The following is a 22,992-nucleotide window of genomic DNA, read 5'->3' on the forward strand; positions in this document are numbered from 1 at the left end:
GTAACAAGTTTGGCTTTTTGAATAAAATTCTCTGTTCTTGCAGACCTAATGGAAGAACTTGGTTTGGGGGATGCTGATGATCTTGAAGGTAATCTTGATGTTTTTGCTTCATTAAAACATTCTTGAATCAATCTTTAATCTTTGCGTTGAAGTTATGTATGTCTGATGTGTTCATGTTTTTGTCTTATTTTACACAAAAGCAAATCGCCAATGCCCTCCAGGTCAGATACTCAAGCGCTTGTGCTCTATGTACCTTAGTTGGACATTTGTAGTTCTGCTGATGCTTGTTAGTATCAGAGCCGTGGCCTAGCAGTTAGTGCATATACTGTGGGTGGCAAAGGGTTCAGTTCAGCTTGCCATTTTCCCATTTCCCTGGTCTTTTCCATCTTCTATCAAATGGCAAAATTGCTAAAAATAAATACATATTTAATTAAAAAAGATATACTTTTTGTGAATCTGCTTATTTTGAAAGATATTCAGTGAAAATGTCAATGAAAAGTCGCACTGGCAGTGAAGATAGTCTCTTTTGGGTTTGCAGTTTGCATTTTTCATTTGTTTTCACTTCCTCTCATAGATGCGTCAGACTGGGACTCCGCCAGCACCACCAGTAAGGCCAGTAAGAACTTCCCAGTTCATAAGCTAGAGGAGGAACCGGTGTTTGAAAGCCCTGCAGCTTCTGTATTACCCATAACACCCCAGCAGCAGGAAGTTGACACCAAAGAACATGAAGAAGCCAGTCCAGAGAGAAACAAACCCACAACCTCAAGCACACAACCTCTTCCTAGTCCACGATCTCTCAATCCAAATGGCAGCTCAAAGCCACGACCACTGCCACGACTGCGCTTGGACTCGAATCAGAGGCCGGAGAGTGAAGGTGAAACTAGAAATCTTTATGATAATGAAACATATTAACATTTCTGGTGAATTTCTGAGTAAATGGTTTATTGATACACAGAATCAGACTGGGATACAGACACCTCCTGTCCAGCCAAGACAACAAATTCACTGCCAAACGTCACTGAGCCCAACGCAGGTAAATCTCTTTAAAGTAAAGATGAACATTCAGGGTTCAATACACTGTTCACTGTTTCATATTGTATAGTAATGTGTCTGAATTTGTCTTCAGTTCATCTGCAGGAACCCAAAGCTGAAGATGATGAGAGTGAAAACAGTTCTGACGCAAGTGAAAATGCAGATCAGGTGGGCGTAATTCATTTAACAAACTCTATGGAAGAATTTCAGCCAATTTTAAATAAATTAATAAATTAAACTGAAAACCTGGTTAAGCATTGCATTATTGAAAATGTCTGCAAACTATGTGCCAAAATATTTATTTTTTAAATGATTTTAATTTTCACAGTGAAAAGTACTCGTTGAAAATAAATTAAAATCTAATAATTAAATTTTATATAGCGAGTACTTTGCAGACACTTTTCAAGAATGAAAACAAAAGCTTAATCTGGTTTTCCTTTTATCATTTTATTAATTTATTTAAAATTTGAGAACTCTCCTGTAATTGTTGCTATAATTGGAAACTACAGTGATGTGTGTTTTGTCTTCAGTGGATTTGGTATTTAATGTCACCATGTGCTTCCTTTGTGCATTATTTTAGTTAAAAGTGGTGTTTGTGACAGTGATACAGTTTTAAATGTTGGCACGAGTCACGTGCTTGTGTCCTAAGTTTGGTCTGAAGTCCTTGTTAACCAGACTTGTTCTAGTTTTTCATTGTTAATTCTATTCTTTTGTCCAATTATGCAAATAAAGGCAAGAGAGGCATTACAAACGTCTTCTGTAAACATAAATAAGCCATCTAGTGAACCGTTGAAGCTCCCAACCTCTCCTAGAGAGGACGAACAAGATGAGAAAACTGATGAGGTTCCCTGGGAGGAACGCTATGAGAAAATCTGGGTGGAGACTGAAAAAAAGGAGACCAAGTCCCAATACAAAAATGTGGCTGCTGAACTAAAAGAGAAGTTCGGAGAACTGGAGCACAAGGAACCGGGTGACCTTTTGGAGCAGGAATGGAAACAAGCACAACAGAAAGATGAAGAGGAAATAAAAGAGGTGGAAAAGGAAGTGGATGAGGATGATTCTAGTGAGGAAGAGGGAGAGCCAATTGTGCGGCCCACCGCCCGGGCGAGAAGTGCCATACTTTTGCCCATCCCTGAGCAGAGAGAGTCAGGTCTGGAGGACTCACAGTCCGAAAGCGTCCACCGCACGGTTAGTGTTGAGGTCAGCGATGCAGAGCTTCCCAGTGATCAACACAACCCTCAAATCATCCCAGAATCCCTTACGAATGAGGCCCAGCAGCCAGAGAACCGAGCAGATGGCACTGATGATAATGAGGGAGCTAATAGTGAAAGCAAAGAAAACTGTCAACAAGAATCTGGATTTGGTGTAGAAGAAGAACCTGAAGAACTTTACAGACCCCCATTACTTGCTGAGAATGAGCTGAAAGTCCCACCTAAAATTCTAGAAGTGCTTTCTTCTGACTCCGATGAGGTTGACGGGGGCCTGTGGAAGTCCAGACTTGAGGTAGGACCCCGGGAGGAGTCTCAAATAAACCTTTATAACAAATGAAGACTTTCAGCTTTGCCTCTGTCTTCTTTGTTCTTCATTCATGTAAACTCAATATATGAGGTCTAAAAGCTCCGGGGAAAAGCTCCAGCTTCAAAAACAGAGCCGTCTGTTCTGTCATCTTATAATACAGACCAGACACTGACCAGCCAAATTACACAACTCTTCCCTATCTCTGGTTATGCTAATCATTAGCTCTGTTCCAAACCTAGTGAGCTGCCTACTGTACCTAGACAGCATTTTAAGGCATCATAAACATGATAATGGCTGTTTGAAATGCTGCTTTCAGAGATGCATTGTTTTACTAAAGACGGGGTATTTTAAAAGTGTATTATCTGTCATTAAGTTGACACTCTATCTTTAAATATGTGATTATGGTGCAAATCGTGCGATGCATTGCATTTAGTGTGATGCATTTAACACTAAGTGATGCATGCACTTAGAAAAACATTTAAATGTTGTAATTGTACATTTGTAAATATTCACATTTTATATAGAACTGAACTTGCTGCCTATATAAATCCTTCAAATCAGTCATTTGTGAGGTTTCATGATGGTTAGCATTGTGCCTTAGAAGGCAGGAGGCTGTATATTAAGCAAGGCAGCACGCTAGTTTTTGAAACGGAGCTATTGTCTTGCCAGTGTTTTTTATACTAGCATTTCTACTCATTCCAGTGTTTTCATATCATTTGCACTCTTCATGCATTTTAAGACCCCATGAAATCTGTATTATTTTAGTATTATTTAGTGTTTTGAATGTTAAGTTAGTATTTTGAATTGGCTTTTATTTTTAAATTTCAGTTTTCATTTTATTTTCATTTTTAATAATTTTATTATGTGCATTTTTATTAGTTTTTTATATTTATAAAAGCCACCTTTTAATTTGCACCACATCCTAGCAAATCCTAATTTGTGCTTTGTTTGTGATGTTCGTAGTGCAACAATAAACGTTTTAGACAGTAGTATGCTGCTACATTGGCAAATTAGTCAATTAATGATTTAACCGTTAGTACTATGCTAAAAGACATGGGCTACAAAGCTTGATTTCACGGGGTCCCTTGTTCCATCTTGTCCTGTATCTGTCTTAACGTTTGTAAGATGTCAGTGTGACCTGACCAGCACCTGTCTTGAATTCAGTCTGTCACTCTATTAAATATTTATCAGTTAATTTTATGCACTGGTGTCAAATGATTCACTTGAAGCCACAAATGGGCGTCAGTTCACACCTCATCTGTCGTGTGCATGTGTGCCAAGGATGGTTTCCTTCAGCTGTCTGAAGATCTCTCCTCATCTCCCTGAAGATCTGTCATACTAGTGTTAGTGTGTGTTTTTATGATGTGTCTCAACTGATGAGTTTTCAACCACCGTTTTTTAACCCTCTGTGGTCGGACTCCTCCGTTGATGTTGGCTTGAAGTGTTTTTATGTTGCTTGCGCTTCTTTTTAAATAAGAAAAGAAGACATGCTGTATTTTGTGGTGTTTTTGCTGAGTTTTGTCTTGTATGTGACTGTATATGAATGTTTTGCATGATCAATTGGCTAAATCGATAAATGCATTAACATTTCCCAGAAGTGGGTTTAAAACTAGAATTGTCTTTCCTTAATATCTTCTGTTTAGGGTGGTAAGGAACAGACCGATGTTATGAGGGGAGAACACCAGCCCAGTGCTTTATGGGATTCTGGAGGATCCAGAGGACGAGCTGAACTTGACCAAGGAAAAGAGAAGAAAACTGACACCAACTCTGGGAACCCAAAACCTCAACAGGAAGGGATGGCTGACGGCAGGTCTCTGGGAAGAGAGGGTAGTGTTTCACCCAGACATCTGTCAAGAAGTCCAAGAAGGTATATATGTCACATTACTACAGTAGATGGAGTTAATGTGAAGGGAGAATTTCTTTTTTGATCTGATCACATAAGCTGTGCTTTCATCCAAGGTTGCAAGTTTAACTTATGCATAAAATGGGAATATCGCATAAAATAAAGCAGCCTTTCAGTCCCATGCGTTACTTCCTGGGAAATTGGTGGAAAATATCTGTAATAAAAATGAAAGCTGCTGCAATCGGGGGAAGCCACTCTTTTTTTGTACATCGTGAATGACCGTTCGGATGCATAGTGTTTAGGAACGCAATAGTGTGAGACACATTAAACTAAATCATTCTGAAGACAGACTTTGGCTCAGGCATTTCAGAATGACCAAACAAACATTTGAGATGCTGTGATGCGATTGGTCCGCTGGTTAATCCAGATATCCAATCATGTCCAGAGTTTTTTTGTTGCGCATTGAGGGATTTATTAGTTAAATATGTTTCCATTGCAGTTTGTGTCTTCTTAACGCATAAAAAAGTGCCCCAGTTGAGCACATACATATATTTTTATACACATTTTTAGAATTTATGCACTTTTTGGTGTTTCCATCCAGTATTTTTTTTTTTTTTTTAATGCGATATCCCAAAATTTGCATAAAAATAGTTGGATGGAAACATAGCTATTGAAGAACTATGCTTTTATTATTTTATTTTATTTTATTTTATTTTATTTTATTTTATTTTATTTTATTTTATTTATTTTGGAATTCCTTATATCCTGTGTGCTTAAACAGAGCTTCAAAAATTACGGGAAAAACAATTAAAGGACACTTAAAGAGTAAAGAGCTTTCAGCAAACAGCCTGATATATATATATATATTTTTTTTTTCATTCTATTTTTAATGAATATGCATGCAATCAAAAACAAAGTCTGTAGCCATGGTGTACAACTATTGTGTTATATTTTTAATTTGTCCGTCTGTTATGTTTAATTCTAATGAAAACACAGCAGAAATAGCCATCAGGTCTTTGCTGACGCTCTGATTTTGCTTCTGGTATCATCTATTTCTTTTCTGGGTGTTTCCCAGGTGGAGGCTGTGAAGTTGACATATGTTTATTTTAGTTAAATCTTTCATTTCAACTTCATGTTGAGATCTGTGTACCTCCAGTACTGACAGGGCACCACCACATGGTGAGGAAGATGAAAAGGAGGAGGAAAAGAAAACTGTAGGTAGCCAAGCGAGAAATCTCTGTGTAGCTCCCCCGCTGCAGGGAAAACCCTCCCGGCCTGCGACCCGCCATAACGGAGACCTCGAGTCTGTCTTTGATGATAGTACTTTAAGTGATCTGTCGGAGGAGGACAGGAGGTATACATGCAGTATTTACATGCTTTTTAATGCAGCTTCATTATAAAGTATTGATTTTTATATGTTGCAGTGTTGCAGCAGCGACATTAGAAGGATAACTTGGCCTGTACAGAATCTGTGCCCATAGAATTCTACCAGATATGAAAAATATTTTGAATAATTTGATAAGTCTTTTAGCTAATGATGAAAATGAAGTGTAAATCATTCAACAAAATTCCACAACTTTTCCCAACAATCAGTGTAGAAAACATGAAAAGAGTGCAGATTCCATTTAGGCCTTGTTATAATATTTACATTTTTTAAGCGAATACTGCATTATATCTTGATTTTAGAGCACCACACTTGCTCTCCGGTGGGCTGTTCTTGTCTGATTAAAGATAAACTTGTCTAAAATCATGTTTTCTCTTCCTTACCCCTCTGTTCTGGCAGGTCTCCGTCTTCAAGGCGTAAGAAAGAGCAGGTGAATTTCTTTCTTGTTAAGGTAACATCTGTAGTGTTTGTTTATGACAGTGGGTTACCAAATGCACCTTTGAGAATAAGAAGGAAAATAATGAAACTTAATTTCCAATCATTTTTTTTTTTTTTTTGAAATTTGGTGTTATGGTGACTTTAACACAGGATACTCATTGTTTTATTGCCTTTTATTGTCTCCTATGCAGAGCACTGGAGAGCTGGAGATGGCGGATGATTTCGAAGATCTCACCCAGTCTTCTGACACAGCCACTGAAGAGCTGGAGACTCCAGTATCTGGATACCGCAACGCATCTCTGCTCTTCAAACAGCTCGACTCGAGCTTTATGGGTGAGTCGCTCTGATCCAATCAGCTGGTAATAAACTATTAGGTTACCTATAATCAGGTGTCCAGCAAATTAAGATGTTTGCTTAAGTTCACTGTGTCTTATGTCTACCCTGCAGACTCAGTGAGCGTAGTGAAACTACAAAACATGTTTCATGAGTATGAGCGCACAATCCAGAGGGAGAGAGACAGGCACAGTCGTCTGGCGGATAAAACCTCTCAGCTGGAGCAAGAACGCAACGAGCTCAAGATCCTGCTGGATGAGATCAGAGGCAGCAAGTCCAGCCTAGAACATCTCAGACTGGAGCTGGAAACGGACATGAACAATCTCAAGTGAGCTCAACTCAATGCATGTGGAAGGAGGTCAGATGCTCACCAGGATTTGGAACAGTGCCATTGACTCTCTCTTCTCTCTCTCTCTCTCTCTCTCTCTCTCTCTCTTCACATGAAAGGTTCCTTTTGAGACAGGAACAGGAAAAGCATCAAAGCGCTCTCATGCTGTATAATAAAACCCGTGAGCAGCTACAGAGGAAAGAGGAGCAGCAGCGGGCCGAGGCCGAGGAGCGCCACAAAGCCGAGCTGAAAGTCCGGAGTCTGGAACTGGAGATCAGAGCCCTGAAGAACAGCATCAAACAGGTCAACAGCAGCAGACTTAGATTTTACAGGCCCCTGCTGGTAACGCCAGCGCATAACAGTTTGTATATGTGTGTGTGTTTGTATGTTTAGCTTGAGGAGGATAGAGACGAGTCTCAGCGTCTCCTCTCTCATGAGCGCAGTGCTCGCGCCCTACACGAGGAGTTGCTCAACAACCACCTGCGTAAGCAGCAGGACATCGAGGAGGAGAACCTCCGAAACCTCAACAAGAGCAATGAGGTACCGCTCTCACCTCAGATATTACCAGCTTTATGTGTGTTTGCCGGGGAGTATTTAGAAATGTCAGGAAATTCATTGCGAATAACAAATGCATGTAGTCACATATGCAGTGATGTAATATCTTTACAGCCACATGTGCGTAGTGACGTCATAGCTTAACGGTCAAATATGCAGTGATGTCATAGCTCTGCAGCTTATATCACATCTCATTTAAGAAACCATTAAAGGATTAGTTCACTTTAAAAAAAACTTTTGCTGATAATTTACTCACCCCCATGTCATCCAAGATGTCCATGTCTTTCTTTCTTCAGTCGAAAAGAAATTAAGGTTTTTGATGAAAACATTCCAGGATTTTTCTCCATATAATGGACTTCAAGGTCCAAATGACAGTTTCAGTGCAGCTTCAAAGGGCTTTAAACGATACCAGACAATGAATAAGGGTCTTATCTAGCGAAACGATCGGTCATTTAAAAAATAAATAAAAAAGTTTTATAGTTTTATTTTATAAGCACAAATGCTCGCCTTGCTCTGTTCTGTGATGCGCGTTCGTGACGTCACGTAATACGCAATTACGTTGAAAAGGTCACGCTGAAATTTTTCATCAAAAACCTTAATTTCTTTTCGACTGAAGAAAGAAAGACATGGACATCTTGGATGACATGGGGGTGAGTAAATTATCAGCAAAAGTTTTTTTAAAAGTGAACTAATCCTTTAAGAATATGAGCATAACTGAGAACAAATTCCCAAAATCAGTGGTCATGTCTTTATGATCACATAGGCAGTGACATCATAGCTTTACAATCAAATAAGCAGTGACATCATAGCTTTGCAGCTTTTAGCCCATCCCATCTAAGAAACCATGAAGAATATGAAAATAATTGAGAACAAATTACCAATGTAGGCCTACCTTAATCTGAAAACTGATATTTAAATATTTAAATTACAATATAAATAAAATATGTTAATATATATTAAGTTAACCACATATAAGCAGTGAACTTATAGCATTCAGCAGATCTTCTCTGTAACCCAATTGCTCTAATCCTAATTTCTGACATGTGATTGGTCAGATTTTCAGGCTTTGTCCTAATGACCTGCACTTAGGCATTAACTTACCGTGTTATAGAGCCGATCACTCCAGTGCAATCAAGCCACGTACTGTTTTAAGAATTCGTTTTAAAACAATGCTAAAATGTGTTTGTCGCATGTTAATTACTGATGTTCTCAGGCCATGTCCCAGCTAACAGAGGCATCGGACCGTGAGCGAGAGTTGATGCAACAAAACCGAGCCCTTCAGGATGAGCTGAACAGCTCTCGGGCCGAGCTGGACCGCTCGCAGTGTCACAGCCGGCAAGAAGAGTCACGACTGGCGGAGGAGAGAGACGCTCTACGCGAGAGACTGGAGGACACACGCAGGGACATGAAACTGAGCGAGGAGGCCTTGGCCCAGACCGTGTTCCAGTACAACGGGCAGCTCGGCCCGCTGAAGGCCGAATGCTCAGTGATCACAGCTAAACTGGAGCACGAGAGGCAGGTGAGGCAGCAACTGGAGGCCGAGGCGGAGGCGAGCAGGGCACGACTGCAGGCGGCGCTACAGGAGGCCGAGAGATGTCAGGCGTCCCGCACGGATGCAGAGCGCACACTCCAGCGAGACCGTGAGGAGCATCAGCGTACGCAGGAAAAACACATCTTTGAGTCCAGCACCCAGCGGGACACCATCCAGTCCCTCTCCCAGAAACTCAGCAAGGCCGAGGCACGTGCCAACAGCCTGGAGAACGAGTGTCACCGCAACTCTCTGACCATCGCGGAGAAGGCCGTGCTGTTGGAGACTCTGGCCCGGGAGAAAGACCAGGCCCAGGCCAAACTCAAAGAACAGGAGGTCACGGTACTGAGCGAACGGGAGCTGGCAAGCCGTGCCGGGGCCAAACTGGAAGCATTGCAGGAGCGTCTGGCCCAGGCTCAGAGCGAGGGTGCGCTGCTACGACAGCAGCTGGAGGAGGCACTCAACAAGGGCTCGGCGAAGGACAAAGCTGTAACAGATGTGCATCAAAACTTTGCCGAAATGCTGAACCAGTTACGTGCAGACGGAGAGGAGAGAGTCCAACTGGTGGAGGAGAGAAGCAAAGAGCTGGCGAGGACGAATGGCGAGCTGAGAGAGCAGAACTACAAACTAGAGCAGGAGAAAGCTGAGAGAGAGGTAGAGACACAGAGAATGGCTTCTTTTTTAAATAAGCCAATTAATATGCATACTATTTCAGTTTGCATATTCATTTCCTTTATGAAGAGTGACAGAAACACTGTACTGTAAACAACACTGAAATGAAATCCAACTTTATTTTTTAGATATTCATTGGTATGAAACTGATTTGGCATAGTTTAATTTACAATAGCAAAATAATTTTACACATGACTAAATGACTAAAATATATGTATACTAAATCATTAATAATATAATATAATATATACACCATTCAGAAGTTATTTGAAGTATTCAAAATACATGCTTCTATTCAGCAAGGACACATTCAATTGAAATGACAGGAACAACATTTATAATGTTACAAAAGATTTCTATTTCAAATAAATGCTGTTCTTTTGAACTTTCTATTCACCAAAGAATCCTTGGAAAAAAATGCATCAGTTTCCTTAAAAATAATTAAGCAGCAAAACTGCTTAATATTAAAATATGAGAATGATTTCTGAAGGATCATGTGACACTGAAGACTGGAGTAATTATGCAAAAAATTCAGCTTTGCTTAAAAATTACATTTTAAAATGTATTCAAAAGGTTTCACAATATTTCACAATATTACTATTTTTACTGTATTTTCGATCAAATAAATGCAGACTTTGTGAGCAGAAGAAGATGCTACTGACCTTAAACTTTTGAACAGTAGTGCGCTGTATATAAAAGTATAAAATAAGACAATAATAATAATAATAATAAAAAAATTTACAAGAAGAAACACGTCTTTTTTACATTTTAAACAGACAAAGAAAATAAAATGGCCAGAATAGCTCTGCAGTGCGACACAAAATAAAATGTCATTGGTCAACTGAATGGGCACTTGAAATGTAGACAGCAACTTCTCAACATGGTACACACATCCGGTGTAGACCCAGTGTGATATAATGTAAAAGGAAGATGATCCAATGAGAGAATGAAGCTATGTTGTGTTTTTGCAGACCTCTCTTCGACAGCTGCAGCAGGAACTGGCCGACAGTCTGAAGAAGCTGTCCATGTGTGAGGCCTCTCTGGAGGTCAACACTCGGTACCGGAACGACCTCGAGGAAGAGAAGGCGCGCACACTCAAGGACATGGACCGATTGAAGGCCAAGGTACTCATTAGTTCCTGAAAACATGTATGTAACTGAAGTCTCAGGAACAATATATGTTCATTCATTATTTTCTGCATGCATATTCATTAATTAAATATATGAAGTCGCTTTTGACAAATATAGCTTCTTATGTAGGCCATTTAAACAAATTCTGTTTGATTCGTTTGCTCTTATACTTTCTGTTGAATTCCAGCTGCAGGAGTCTGAAGAAGTGTACGTCCAGGCCGAGAGGCGCATCAGCCACCTGAAGAGCTCTCTGGACGATAAGGAGCGAGAAGCCTGCAGTACCGCTCAGAAACTAGAGGAGGCGCTGTCTGCTTCTACTGGCAAAGAGCAAACCATTCGACAGCTGGAGGAGGCGGTGCAGAGGTGCAGTTAATCAGGGTCTGCAAAGAACACTGTGGCTGAATCCGAAATCGCCCCCTAAACCCTCATTCACTATTCCCTACGTTAGTCCACTGATAGTCTCGCGTAGCCAGACCTTCAGACTGACGGCTGAAGGTCTGGAATTCATAGCAGCTTTCTTTGGCCAAGGCCCGCCCATAAGGCCGTTTGACCGACATGTCAAACAACCAATTACAGTTTGTTTCGTTCAGCGTCACGTTTCGGGGCGTGGAAATGTCCCCACAACAACAGACCGGCGTGCAACAAGTCAGTCAGCATAGAAAATCAAAGAAGGAGAAGAAAACACTAAGTGCCTCAAACAAAACTCCTGGACATCTCTTAAAGAGTCTATGCCGTGAACCTCGCATACTTTTGAGAATCCTACGTTTAGCTGATCTTGATAAATGCTCATTGTCACTCATGTAAACACAACAGTTTTTCTTCCGCAATCACACGTCTGCGCTTTGTTTCCCGGCGGACCGAAAATAAACGCGACACTCGCACCCCCCGGAAATCCGATAAAATTCAACCAATCAGATGACGACTTCGACATCCCTGAAGTGTTTCCAGTTAAGTGTACCATATGCATCAGACGTTTAGCCAACGTTCCGTGGGCGTGACGTCTGAGGCTGAGACTAGTCCACTGATACTGTTCACTTGAAGGAGTGAATGAAAACGAGTGAGCGAATTCGTTGAGCATACATCGGCTGTACACTTGTTATTGCGGTGCAGTGTGGGATAGAATGAGTGCACTCATTAAAGTCCACTATGGTTTCGGACACCACTACAAATGGCTGTGCCCTCAAATAGTGCCCTATATGACCTGCAATAAATTTGATATTTATATTTGAGGGTATGGGGGCGATTTCAGACTCAGTCTGTCACTTTATTTGGAACTTCAACATAATACATGATTTCATTTTAATAATGTTGATTTAATTTAAATAATGTTACTCGTGAAAGTGACGTCAGGGATCACAATCAAAAAGTTTATTATAGAAAACAAATATTGTATATATTTATAATAAAAATAAAATATAAATGGAAAAATAGTACCATTATAATAAAGGTAGGAATATAAATATTATATGATATGAATATTAATATTACATTAATGTATGTATATTAGTATTTCAGTTGTGTCATTTATTGTATGTTATTAAGTTTATTAAATATTATATGAAATTAATATAAATATTATATATATAAAAAAAAAATATATATATATATATATATATATATATATTAGTAAATTATTGCATAATATTGAAATTAATATAATGAAATAAGTATAATCATCTGTAGATGTGTGTGTGTGTGTATATATATATATATATATATAATATAAATAAATTAATATATACTTATTTAAAGTTATTTGTTGCGTACTATTAAGTTATTAAATATGAATATTATATCAATAAGAATATATTTATAATCATATTTACATATTTCAGTAATGTAATTTATTGCATTATTTAAAGTTATTGTATATGAATATTATATGAAATTTATATAAATATTATATGATCTAACTGATCATTAATGGGTGAGAATAGTTGATGAGATTATGACATCTCCACAGGTTAGAGATCGAGAACGCCAGACTGGAGGCCACGACCAAACAGCAGAGCAACCGCATTGAAGCGCTGCAGAAGGGCGTTCAGGAGGGGGCTGTGGTGAGTTCACTCAAATATCGCTCAGTTAGTGGTCAGGGGTCGAGCCGCACCTCTAGTTTGTGAAGCACAAGTGTCCTGACTCAACCTATGACGGTAGATTTAGACATTAATCCCGTCAGAACCTCGTTTCACCGTCTTAAGTCATCTGAGCTTCACATTTGACTTTAGATGAACCCTGGTCAGTGCAGGAATGAGGCGACTGTACATGTGAGTCAGTCGGAGAGGAGATTTCATGTAAACTGATGGTATAGTCACTGTTTTCACAGCTATCAGGCTCAGCACCTGGAGAAGGGGTTGGTATCATCAAACTTCTAGCTGTGATTCTAGCAACTCCCTTTATTGATTGTTTTTCTTTACTGTGAATTACAGCTCTTCTAATCTAGAAAATCTTACTGTGACTACACTTGTAACAAGTGTCTGTATATTTTATTGCTTTTCTCTAGTCGGGTTGATAGCGGGGTATTTTCTCTGTTTTGGTGGTGGTCTTTTTGCAGATTTGATTCGACTTTCATTTGTCTGTAAACTCCCTTTCCTTTTCTATTTCTGGTTTCTGGGATCTAAAGTGCTTAGATTAAAAATAGATCTAGATCTGCATGAAGTAGTTAACTAATAGGTAAGATCCTGTTGCGTATTGACCTTTGTGATGTTCTCAGGTCAGGAATCGTTTGGAAGATCTCGTCACAAACCTGCAGAGCAGTAAGATGACGCTAGAAGAACAACTCAACCGAGAGGTACACTTCATAACAAACATTGATCTTGATGAGCAAAGCAAAGCTATAGGAAGATACTAGAAAAACTGTTTGTTTAATTGTGGTCCTCCTCTCCAGGTGCAGAAGCAGAGTATGCTATCCCATAATGCCCAGGACTCACAAACTCTGTGGGAGGAGGAGCTAAAGGGCCGCTCACGACTGGGACTCCGCCTCTCTGAGCTGGAGAGAGAGAAAGGAGAGCTGACCAATCAGGTCCATCCAAATAATAATGTCAATCCAAAATGTGCACCTGATATTTTTTATTAAAATAAGTCTGCATGTTTATATAATAATAATGTTTAGTGACTCAATCAAAAAAGCTCAGTTAGCACATGGAAATGGATGATTTACATGTAACATGCCCTTGAATGTTTGTTGTTTTAGCTTGGAATGGATATAAGATTTTTAATCAGTAAGATTTTTAAAGATTTTTTATTAAGCAAAGATGCATGCAATTTGATTAAAAGTGACAGTAAACACATCTATAATGTTACAAAATATTTCAAATAAATGCTTTTCATCAAAAAAATCCTAAAAGTAAATGTTTCTACAAAAATATGGAGCAGCACAGCTGTTTTCAACATTGATAATTATCAGAAATGCTTGTGGAGCAGCAAATCAGCATATTAGAGTGATATCTGAAGGATCTGAAAATTCAGCTTTGATCACAGGAATAAATTACATTTTAACATATATTCAAATAGAAAACAGTTATTTAAATTTTTAATAATATTTCACAATATTTTTGTTTTTACTGTATTTTTGATCAAATAAATGCCGCCTTGGTGAGCAGAAGAGACTTTCAAAAGTATTTTAAAAAATCTTACTGACCCCAAACGTTTGAAAAGTAGTGTATAAATATGGAAAATCTTGTTTGAAAAAGTATTAGATTAAGTATTTCATGTCACACCTTGGAGCACACGCTAAAAAGCTTTGAAAGACAACACAATTAAGATTTCTGCCTGTTATTAAGATTTTAAGGACCAGACACTCACTGTCTAACACTTTGTGTGTTTCAGATGGAGCTCGAGAAGAAAAAGGCCAAGAAACTAGCCGAGCATAAGAAATCTGTGGACACCCGTTTGGAGCAGGAGATGAAGAGAAACACAGACCTTCAGAAAGAAATGTACAGGTGACCCTTTAACCTTTAACCCGACCGCTGCAGCTCTGCGCCTGTAGACGTGTTTGAGTACATAGAGAAGCCGGCTACGCGGATCCTCCTGCTTGCAAATGTGTGAGATAAATGCTTTTTACATGCGAGGACACATCTTATATTTGTTTAATTGTTTTTTGTGCTATAGTGCTGTAGACTGTAGAATGACAAATTTACTACGTAAAAATAAATAAATAATTAAGCAAACAATTTAAATAATTTATGTTGACTTTAATATATATATATATATATATATATATATATATATATATATATATATATATATATATATTATTATTATTTATATATTATTTATATATTATTTATATGGCTAGGCTGACATCTCAAGCTTTTACTGACTTCAATACATGCTGAATAGTGTTATTTTAGTATTATTTATGTAGTATTTATTTATATTTAGTATTTTCTAATATTTATTAGTGATTAGCTTTTATTTTAATTTTAGTTTGTTTTAATAATTTTATGTGCTTTTGTCCTTTTTATTCGTTTTTGGTCAATAAATAAAAGATTAAAATATAAAGTAAAATATTTAATTATTTTAGTTTTAATAATTTTAGTTTTTCAACTTTTTATTTCAGTTAGTTGCCAAGCCAGCATTTCTAAAAGTTTGTTTTACACCATTGATAGAGAATGTCTGGATATTCATTGTATCTTACTGTATGTGTCAGGTTGAAGACTCTGTTGAAGACGGCTAAGAAACAGCTGCGTGATCAGGGCCCTGCACAGCTGGACTCTCCTCAGGCCAGCTTCAGAGGAGACATGAGCCACCGACTGGAGGCAGAGAGCGCCTCCACTAGAATGAAGACTAGGGTACAGTCTCAGCTTCTGGCTTTTACAGCCTTATTTGTTATTTTAAAGGTGCATTGTGTAATATTTAGGAGGATGCAATATCATATACATAACTATGTTCTCAGTGGTGTATAAAGACCTTACATAATGAACCGTTATGTTTTTATTACCTTAGAATCAGCCATTTCTAGTATCTACATACACTACGGGTCCCCTTACATTGACATGAGCCGACAAGTTTCTACAGTGGCCCTAAAGGGACAAACACGTTTCGTCACTATGTTTGGCCTTCATGCAAAGAAGCTAGCTAAAGTCAGCCAATAAAACACTGAATGATGAACAAGTAACAATAATATTCGCAATAACATATCGCTTTACTGAATAATTTAGTAAACCTAATTTCTTAATTTATCTTTGTAAAGAAACCTCATTGCTTAACTGGCTACTCTCTGCTGTCTCAGACGGTGACATCACTTCCTGTCAGCCACCGTAACTTCTGTTGTTTGCAATTCGCAACCTCACCACTAGATGCCGCTAAAGATTACACACTGCACCTTTAAGACTGCAAAAGTATGCAGACTTCATCGAGTCTCTTATTTCCTCCTTTGCATGCCCTTTCCTGCCTGCCTCCAGATGGACGAGCTCCAGTCTCAGTTTGAGCGCGAGGCGTCGCGCTGCTCCCGGCTGGAGGAGGTGAACCGACAGCTGAAGGAGAAGCTGGCGTCTGTGAAGGGCCGGAGCCGGAGCCACGAGCAGACGGAGCGCAGCAAGAGGCAGCTGGAGGAGGAGGTGGCCGGTCTGCGCAGGCAGCTGGAGGCCGGAGTGATGAACCAGAGCCAGGCCGAGCAGTACCGCAGGGAGACCGAGGAGAGAGCCCGACACGAGATCCGACACAAACTAGAGGAGGTCAACCTCTTCCTGCAGGTACACTACGGAAATCAGAGACTCAGGATCTTTTACTAGCCCTATAAATATTTACAATTATAGAATAGGCATCTCTTTGTCTTTATTGAGTTGATTTATTTATTTTTGTTATGATAATGTGCACCATAATGCATTTCTTTCAATTTGTATGCAAGGTCCAAAATTTTGGTTTAATTTATTTTATTTTATTTTATTTAAGTTTTATTTTAAGTTTATTTTATTTTGTATTGTCTTGAAAATAAAAATATTTTATTTTAAAAAATGTCTTAATATAAAAAGTTTTAGAATATATTTTTCAATCTTCAGATACAGATGGAATTTGATTTAGTTTATTATAAGTTTTATTATTTATTATATTATTTCTTGTTTTTATTATTAATTATTTTATAAAGTTAATTATAATAATTTTCTTTATTATAAAGGTCAGATGCATGCAGAATTTTATTATTTACTATTTAATTATTTTAAATATTTCTGGACTATAAAATATTATATTCAAGTTTTCGTCACTGTTTGTGTGTTTGACTCGTCAGACGCAGGCGGCGTCTCAGGAAGCTCTGGAGCAGATGAAGGCTGTGAACGAGGCCAGTCAGCGCGCTCAGATGGAGCAGCGCATCAAGGATCTGGAGGGAGAACTCAGCCGCACACGCAGCGTTCAGCAGGACAGTCTGGTTCAGAGAGACTCCAGTCGCACCGAGCTGGAGCGCTACAAACAGCTGTACAGCGAAGAGCTGCGCCTACGCAAGAGTCTGGCCTCCAAACTGGAGAGGTGAGAGGCATGATGGGAGTCTGTCCTGCCATATATAAGCGTTTGCCTTAATTAGAATCGCAGCTCAATCACATTGTGAGATTCAAAGATTTCATTTAGTTGCATTAACCACACAAAAAAAAAGTTTAATGGCTATTAATTATTTCAAAGCATATCAAAGCAAGGCTCAGAAAATGAAAATTTACCTCATAAAACTAAAAATAATAAATAAACAGTAAAATACAAATAAATAAATACTTAAACATCTAAACAAACAAATGCATAAATAAATATGAATTATTTCAAAGCATATCAAGGGAGGTGCAGAATATGTTTTACTTAGTAGTACTAAAAATAATAAATGCGTGTATATATATATATATATATATATATATATATATATATATATATTATAATATATATATATATATACGCATTTATATATATATAAATATATATATATATATATATATATATATTTTTATATACATATATATATATTTTATATATGTGTGTGTGTGTGTGTATATATATATATATATATATATATATATATATATATATATGTGTATATATATGTGTCTGCTAAATGTAAATGTAAATATATATACTGTATATGTCAAAGCATATCAATATCAAGGGAAGAGCAGAAAATTATGAAAAATTTAACTAGTGAAGCTAAAAATAAATGCGAATAAATTAATAAAATAATAAATACATTTTTAAAAATAGTAAAATATAAAAGAACAAAAAAATAAATATTATTTCAAAGCATATCAAAGGAGGCGCAGGAAATCATCATACATTTACCAAGTAAAAACTCAAACTAAAAACAAATAAATCAATAAAATAAAAGCAGTAAAAAATAATAGTCATGAATGATCCTATATTATTTTTTATCAGCCCTAGTAAATATTTTTAATTATAGAATAGGCAGCACTTTGTCTTTATTCAGTTGATTTATTTATTTCTGTGTTTTTATAATGTGCCATTAAATGTCTTTTTGTTATGATCGTGTGCAGGTCGAATGAGCGGCTAGCGGAGGCCAACACTAAACTCCTGAGCGAGAGGCAGCGCAGTAAATCTCTGCTCACCAGCAGCTTCGTGAACGGCAGTCTGGGAGGCCCCGCTCTCGATGTGGCGTCTCTGGGCTCTGTGGGGGCGTATGGGGCCTCTCTGGGGCCCCTGAACAGGAGTCTGGGCCTGGGGACTCCTCTGCTGGGTACGGTAGGAGAATCCCAGAGCAACCGCGTCGAGGCCTACCTGGCAAAGGTGAGCGCTGCATCAAGTCATTTCATTCTCCTTTAAGCCGAGGACACACTGTGCGATTTATAATAGTCCTTGTCAGACTCTACGAACATGATCCGCGCTGTAAGCCATGTCACACTGTAAGATCTCAGGGGCCGGTTTCACAAAGATAGACTTTGACTATGGCTTAGATATAGTAGATAGTCAGACTTCAGATAGACATCTAAATCAGACCGTTGCACAAAGCACTGAAGACTCTGACTATCTTAAGTAGGACTACACTGCAATGCATTCTGGGTAAAATAAGACACTTTTCAAAACAAAAAACATGGCAGATCGAGTAAGCGCATTCAACCGCTCAGTGCAGTTTACCCCAGCGGAAAATATGTGTTTATTGGAGGAGTATAACAGTTACAAGGACACTTGGGAACTTGGGAAATTTAGCGGAGAATGTAGTAACAAGAAGAAATGTTTAAATTATGAGCCATTTTCCCTTTTCTTTTGGCAGTTTGTAATGTAACTTGTAAGTGGGGGTAAGAGGTGTCTAATTTTTTTGGTCTAAATTAAGTCAGTCTTTATTTTTGTGAAACAGTCTAACTTGCATTAGACTAGTCAGCAAATTTTAGACTTGTCTAACACTATAGACCGGTCTAAAATAGCTTTGTGAAACCGGCCCCAGTTGTCATTAATGTCAGACTGTACGACTGTCAAGACGCGTTAAAAACGGACATGCAAGAAAATTCGTTTGGAGTTTTACATCATTAATCGATGACGAGTTCAGTGATGTGAGCTGCGTTACACGCGGGATTGAAATGGTGGCTACAAAGAAATCGCTAACGTTAATTTTGCTTATGGCTTTTCTTGAAAAAACGAAGACAATTTGACGGTGGTCGTAGGAGGAGTCAAATCTGACACCGCCAGAATTTCGTCTGAGGTAAAATTTGATCGCAACGGCCATTAAAGGGTAACTAAACCCTAAAACAACTTTTTTTAGTTAATGATCTGTAAGACTGGGGCTTTATTAATGCTGTTCATTGATTCAGGTACATTTTTTGACATTTGGGTATAAAGTGTTTTAATTCTGCAATATATGGTGTAAAAACGTCTGAGTGCTGCCCTCTTCAGGTTGAACAGTGGCTACTGCAGTTGAATTTTCCTATTGGAAGTTGTGGTGCCCTGTGACGTAAGAGGGTACCAGCTAACCACGCACTTGCCCACAGAGAGACGGGTCTCAGGTGCACAACCCCCCCCCCCCCCACCCCCCCCACCCCCCACCCCTCCGCTGGGCTCTGCCCACCTTTCCAGCACTTTTCCAGCATTCGAGTCAGGCTCTGACCAGGGGTTGAGTTGCCCTTTAATCGGCTGTCGGTGAACATGTCAAACTAACGATCAAAGACTTCAGATTTTAGCCACGGATCAGAGGAATCTTTTTAGGATTTGCAAAATTTGTCTCAGGACGGCAAAATCGCACAGTGTGCACCCGGCTTTAGACGTGAGCAGTTTTCCAAATCCTACACGTCACTGCTTCAACATTCAACACTAACCATGATCTAATACTTACTGTTAGCTTTAGAAGAGCCACCGTTTCAAAAATCATCAGATGGTGGTGATTCTAAAACTAACGAACAATGATATGTTTTCTCCTTCCACTATCTTTCCCTTCTTAACCGTACCGAATAACCCCCTCGCCTGTTTTTCCTGCTGTCTGGACTCATGACCTCTTGTGTCTCTGATATCTTCAGCTTCTAGCTCAAAAGTCTGTTTCTCACCTGTCCTCTCTGCAGCCTGATACCTGAGCAGGTGTGTAGCTGTGTGCAGATCTCTGACTATCAGAACACACACACACACACCACACACACACACCTGCTTTTTTTGGGAGAAAATAACACTGTTCAGAATTAAATACGAGTGCACTGCATACAGGCTAATATACATTGTATACTATCTACTATTTTTTCGCAGTGTGCAACTTTGAAAATATTGTTTTATGCTACATTGTTTTCAAATGACCTCATTATAGTTATAAATAGGATTTTCTTTTACATTTTAATTCTTATTTTGTGTAAAAATATTGCAACTTTTGACGGTTGGCTCAGATGATATTAGTTTCGGTTCTTTTACCGCACTGGAAATGGAAGGTAAAGTCAAGAGCGTTGCATTGTGGGATACAGTATTCTGTGCAGTGTGCTCTGTTGTATACTGCACACTTTGATCAATGTAGGTCATCCTGGAACTTAATGGGTACAGAAAATTGACATACAATATTCATACTGAATATACATAATTAATATTTAAATTAGTTCTAATGTTTATGATGTGTAACACGTTCTGCTATTCTCAGGTCTGTATTAGTCAACATTTGAACCCCTTTATTTGATGCTCATTTCTTTTACTAATATCCATGTGAATGATTCAGATTAGCATCAGATCTGTTACATTCTTTATTTAATATAATACTAATCAAATTCATAATAATTATATAACTAGCTGGGGTTATATTATGGCCTTGTTTGCTCAAACAAAAAATAATCATATTAGAATGATTTCTGATGGATCATGTGACACGATGCTGAAAATTCAGCTTTGATCACAGGAATAAATTACATTTTATCATATATTCACTTAGAAATATTATTACAATTTAAAATAAGTGTTTTCTGTTTTTATTGTATTTTTCATCAAATAAATGCAGGCTTAAAACCCCAAACTTTTGAATGGCTTATACTAGCATTTGGATTAGACGAATTAGACTATTCCGATTACTAACGCTGCGTTTTATTGTGAGCGCTGTGACGTGGCTGAGTGCCAGTTTTAGGACATGTGTGTTTGATGAGATGAAGTTAGAAGTGTAATCAGATTTGTCTGTTCCTGTTACAGATGCAGACGGAGCTGGAGAAGAATATATCGAAGGAGCTGGACTACGGTGAGTCATTATTACAACAAAATATCCTTGATATCATGAAGTTTCGATAGTCTTTTCTTCCCTATTGTGATGTATATCTGAGTGAAACGGCTTCTGGAACAAGAACAAATGTAGGGGCGGGGCTTGATTTTGTTCATGGGGAATTGATTGGATGGTTGTGGTTTGCTATTGGTGGATCTCATGTGAGTGACAGGTTGCCCCGCCCCCTGAGCTGCAAATTTATTCTGTATTAATTTGATATGGACTCAAAGTGACTCACCTGTCCTTCTTTTTCTCTCTCAGTGACAGGAGAGCTGGAAGGAGGTTCTGCCCGTTTGTCTCCCGTAGGTTCGGCCTCCGGCTCTCAAAACCTAAACCTGAACGTGACCCAGGAGCAGACGGACCCCGTGAGCAAAGCCACTCAACAATATCTGGAGGTGCTCAAGAAGAACTACATGATCTGACACACTGTGAACACAATCACAGTCACAAACCCACTCTAGACACAAACTAATGAGGGTGGACAGACACATGCCTCCCTAAAAGGCCTATTGATTAACAAAACTGTAGTTTGTTTACTAGAGCTGGTGTTTTGACAGCGGTTATGATGCCTCCATATGGCCCAAATCTATCTAAAAAGCTCTTATATGGCTCATCAAAGTAGAATATGTTTATACCTGTAAAATCCCAGTCATCAGGCTGGTTCCTGCTGGTCGGGGATAATGCCACCTTAAGATACGTAACTATTTTTAAAGTAAAAATGAAACTGATCCTGTTTCAGACTTGTGCATTAGTGCTGCAAAAACAATACAACCACTGAAAGGGCCAACATTTCAACACTACATGTGACCTTTAATCGAGTGTGAAGTGACAATGCACTTTTGTGCCTCAGGAGCAAATGAACTGTGTGTTTTAGTCGTTCTGTCATTGTTGAAGCCATATGGGCGTCACTGAGGTCGTGTGAAGTCCCCCTTATGAAGACCTTTGTTGCGTTCATGTTTTTCATGTGGGTTTTAGTTGATTATGTATATACTTTGGCTGTTTTTGAAGTCGACGCATATTATAAAAAAGTATTTGTACCGTTAATATTATCGCCAAGTGATGACAATGGTACGTTCTACACTATCGTGCAATATACTCGTTTTAATATCAAATGACGAAACACTCAGTTGGAGATGTTTTTTGGGAAATGAATGCTATACTTGAATGAGACGCAACTAGACAATGATCTGGAGTGTGACGTGTCTGTGCTCAGGGTGGATCGTTTCAATGTATGGGCGAATCTCACAAATTAGTGTACGGAGTCATATTTCAGATGTTGCATGTTAATAAAATGTGTAATTTGTTTTAGTTTTTTTGCATTGTGATATTTTCTTGACAATTAAGCATTTTACCCCTAAACTTCTATTTATTTCATCTTCAAATTTAAAATTCTCATTACTGTTATATATATATTTTCATTTATTTTTTACACACACATATATTTATAAAATGTGTATATGTGGGTAAAAATATATATATATACATATCTTCTTTTTTTGTTGTAAAATATGACAGTTTTTTAAATTAGTTTTCATCAGATTCATCTGTATGTTTTAGTTTGTCTACTGAAATTTGTAGTCTCTTCCAAGCATTTCAGT

General features: G+C 38.3%; 1 protein-coding gene across 5 annotated transcripts in view; it reads left to right on the forward strand.

The window, feature by feature from the left end:
* The window catches only part of ankrd26 (ankyrin repeat domain containing 26), a 38,676-nt gene extending 15,974 nt beyond the window's left edge, over positions 1-22,702 (forward strand). Inside the window, exons 19-44 of one of the 5 annotated variants that reach the window (XM_084095086.1) lie at positions 44-88; positions 201-221; positions 575-874; positions 956-1,033; positions 1,127-1,200; positions 1,765-2,535; positions 4,194-4,417; positions 5,550-5,747; positions 6,177-6,207; positions 6,407-6,548; positions 6,663-6,876; positions 6,996-7,179; positions 7,270-7,416; positions 8,645-9,613; positions 10,603-10,755; positions 10,949-11,124; positions 12,725-12,818; positions 13,472-13,549; positions 13,646-13,780; positions 14,587-14,699; positions 15,410-15,551; positions 16,164-16,454; positions 16,988-17,223; positions 18,225-18,474; positions 21,328-21,373; positions 21,656-22,702. In XM_084095086.1, coding sequence (XP_083951212.1) covers positions 44-88; positions 201-221; positions 575-874; positions 956-1,033; positions 1,127-1,200; positions 1,765-2,535; positions 4,194-4,417; positions 5,550-5,747; positions 6,177-6,207; positions 6,407-6,548; positions 6,663-6,876; positions 6,996-7,179; positions 7,270-7,416; positions 8,645-9,613; positions 10,603-10,755; positions 10,949-11,124; positions 12,725-12,818; positions 13,472-13,549; positions 13,646-13,780; positions 14,587-14,699; positions 15,410-15,551; positions 16,164-16,454; positions 16,988-17,223; positions 18,225-18,474; positions 21,328-21,373; positions 21,656-21,816 — 5,273 coding nt within the window. In that variant the 3' untranslated portion in view covers positions 21,817-22,702. Of the gene's footprint in view, positions 1-43; positions 89-200; positions 222-574; positions 875-955; positions 1,034-1,126; positions 1,201-1,764; positions 2,536-4,193; positions 4,418-5,549; positions 5,748-6,176; positions 6,208-6,393; positions 6,549-6,662; positions 6,877-6,995; positions 7,180-7,269; positions 7,417-8,644; positions 9,614-10,602; positions 10,756-10,948; positions 11,125-12,724; positions 12,819-13,471; positions 13,550-13,645; positions 13,781-14,586; positions 14,700-15,409; positions 15,552-16,163; positions 16,455-16,987; positions 17,224-18,224; positions 18,475-21,327; positions 21,374-21,655 lie in introns of all 5 variants that reach the window. The other 4 variants (XM_084095087.1, XM_084095089.1, XM_084095088.1 and 1 more) reach the window with 4 other exon arrangements.
* The last annotated feature ends 290 nt before the right edge of the window (positions 22,703-22,992 follow it).

The sequence above is a fragment of the Abramis brama genome (genome assembly GCF_963993115.1).
Source record: "Abramis brama genome assembly, chromosome: 20".
NCBI classification, from domain to species: domain Eukaryota; kingdom Metazoa; phylum Chordata; class Actinopteri; order Cypriniformes; family Leuciscidae; genus Abramis; species Abramis brama.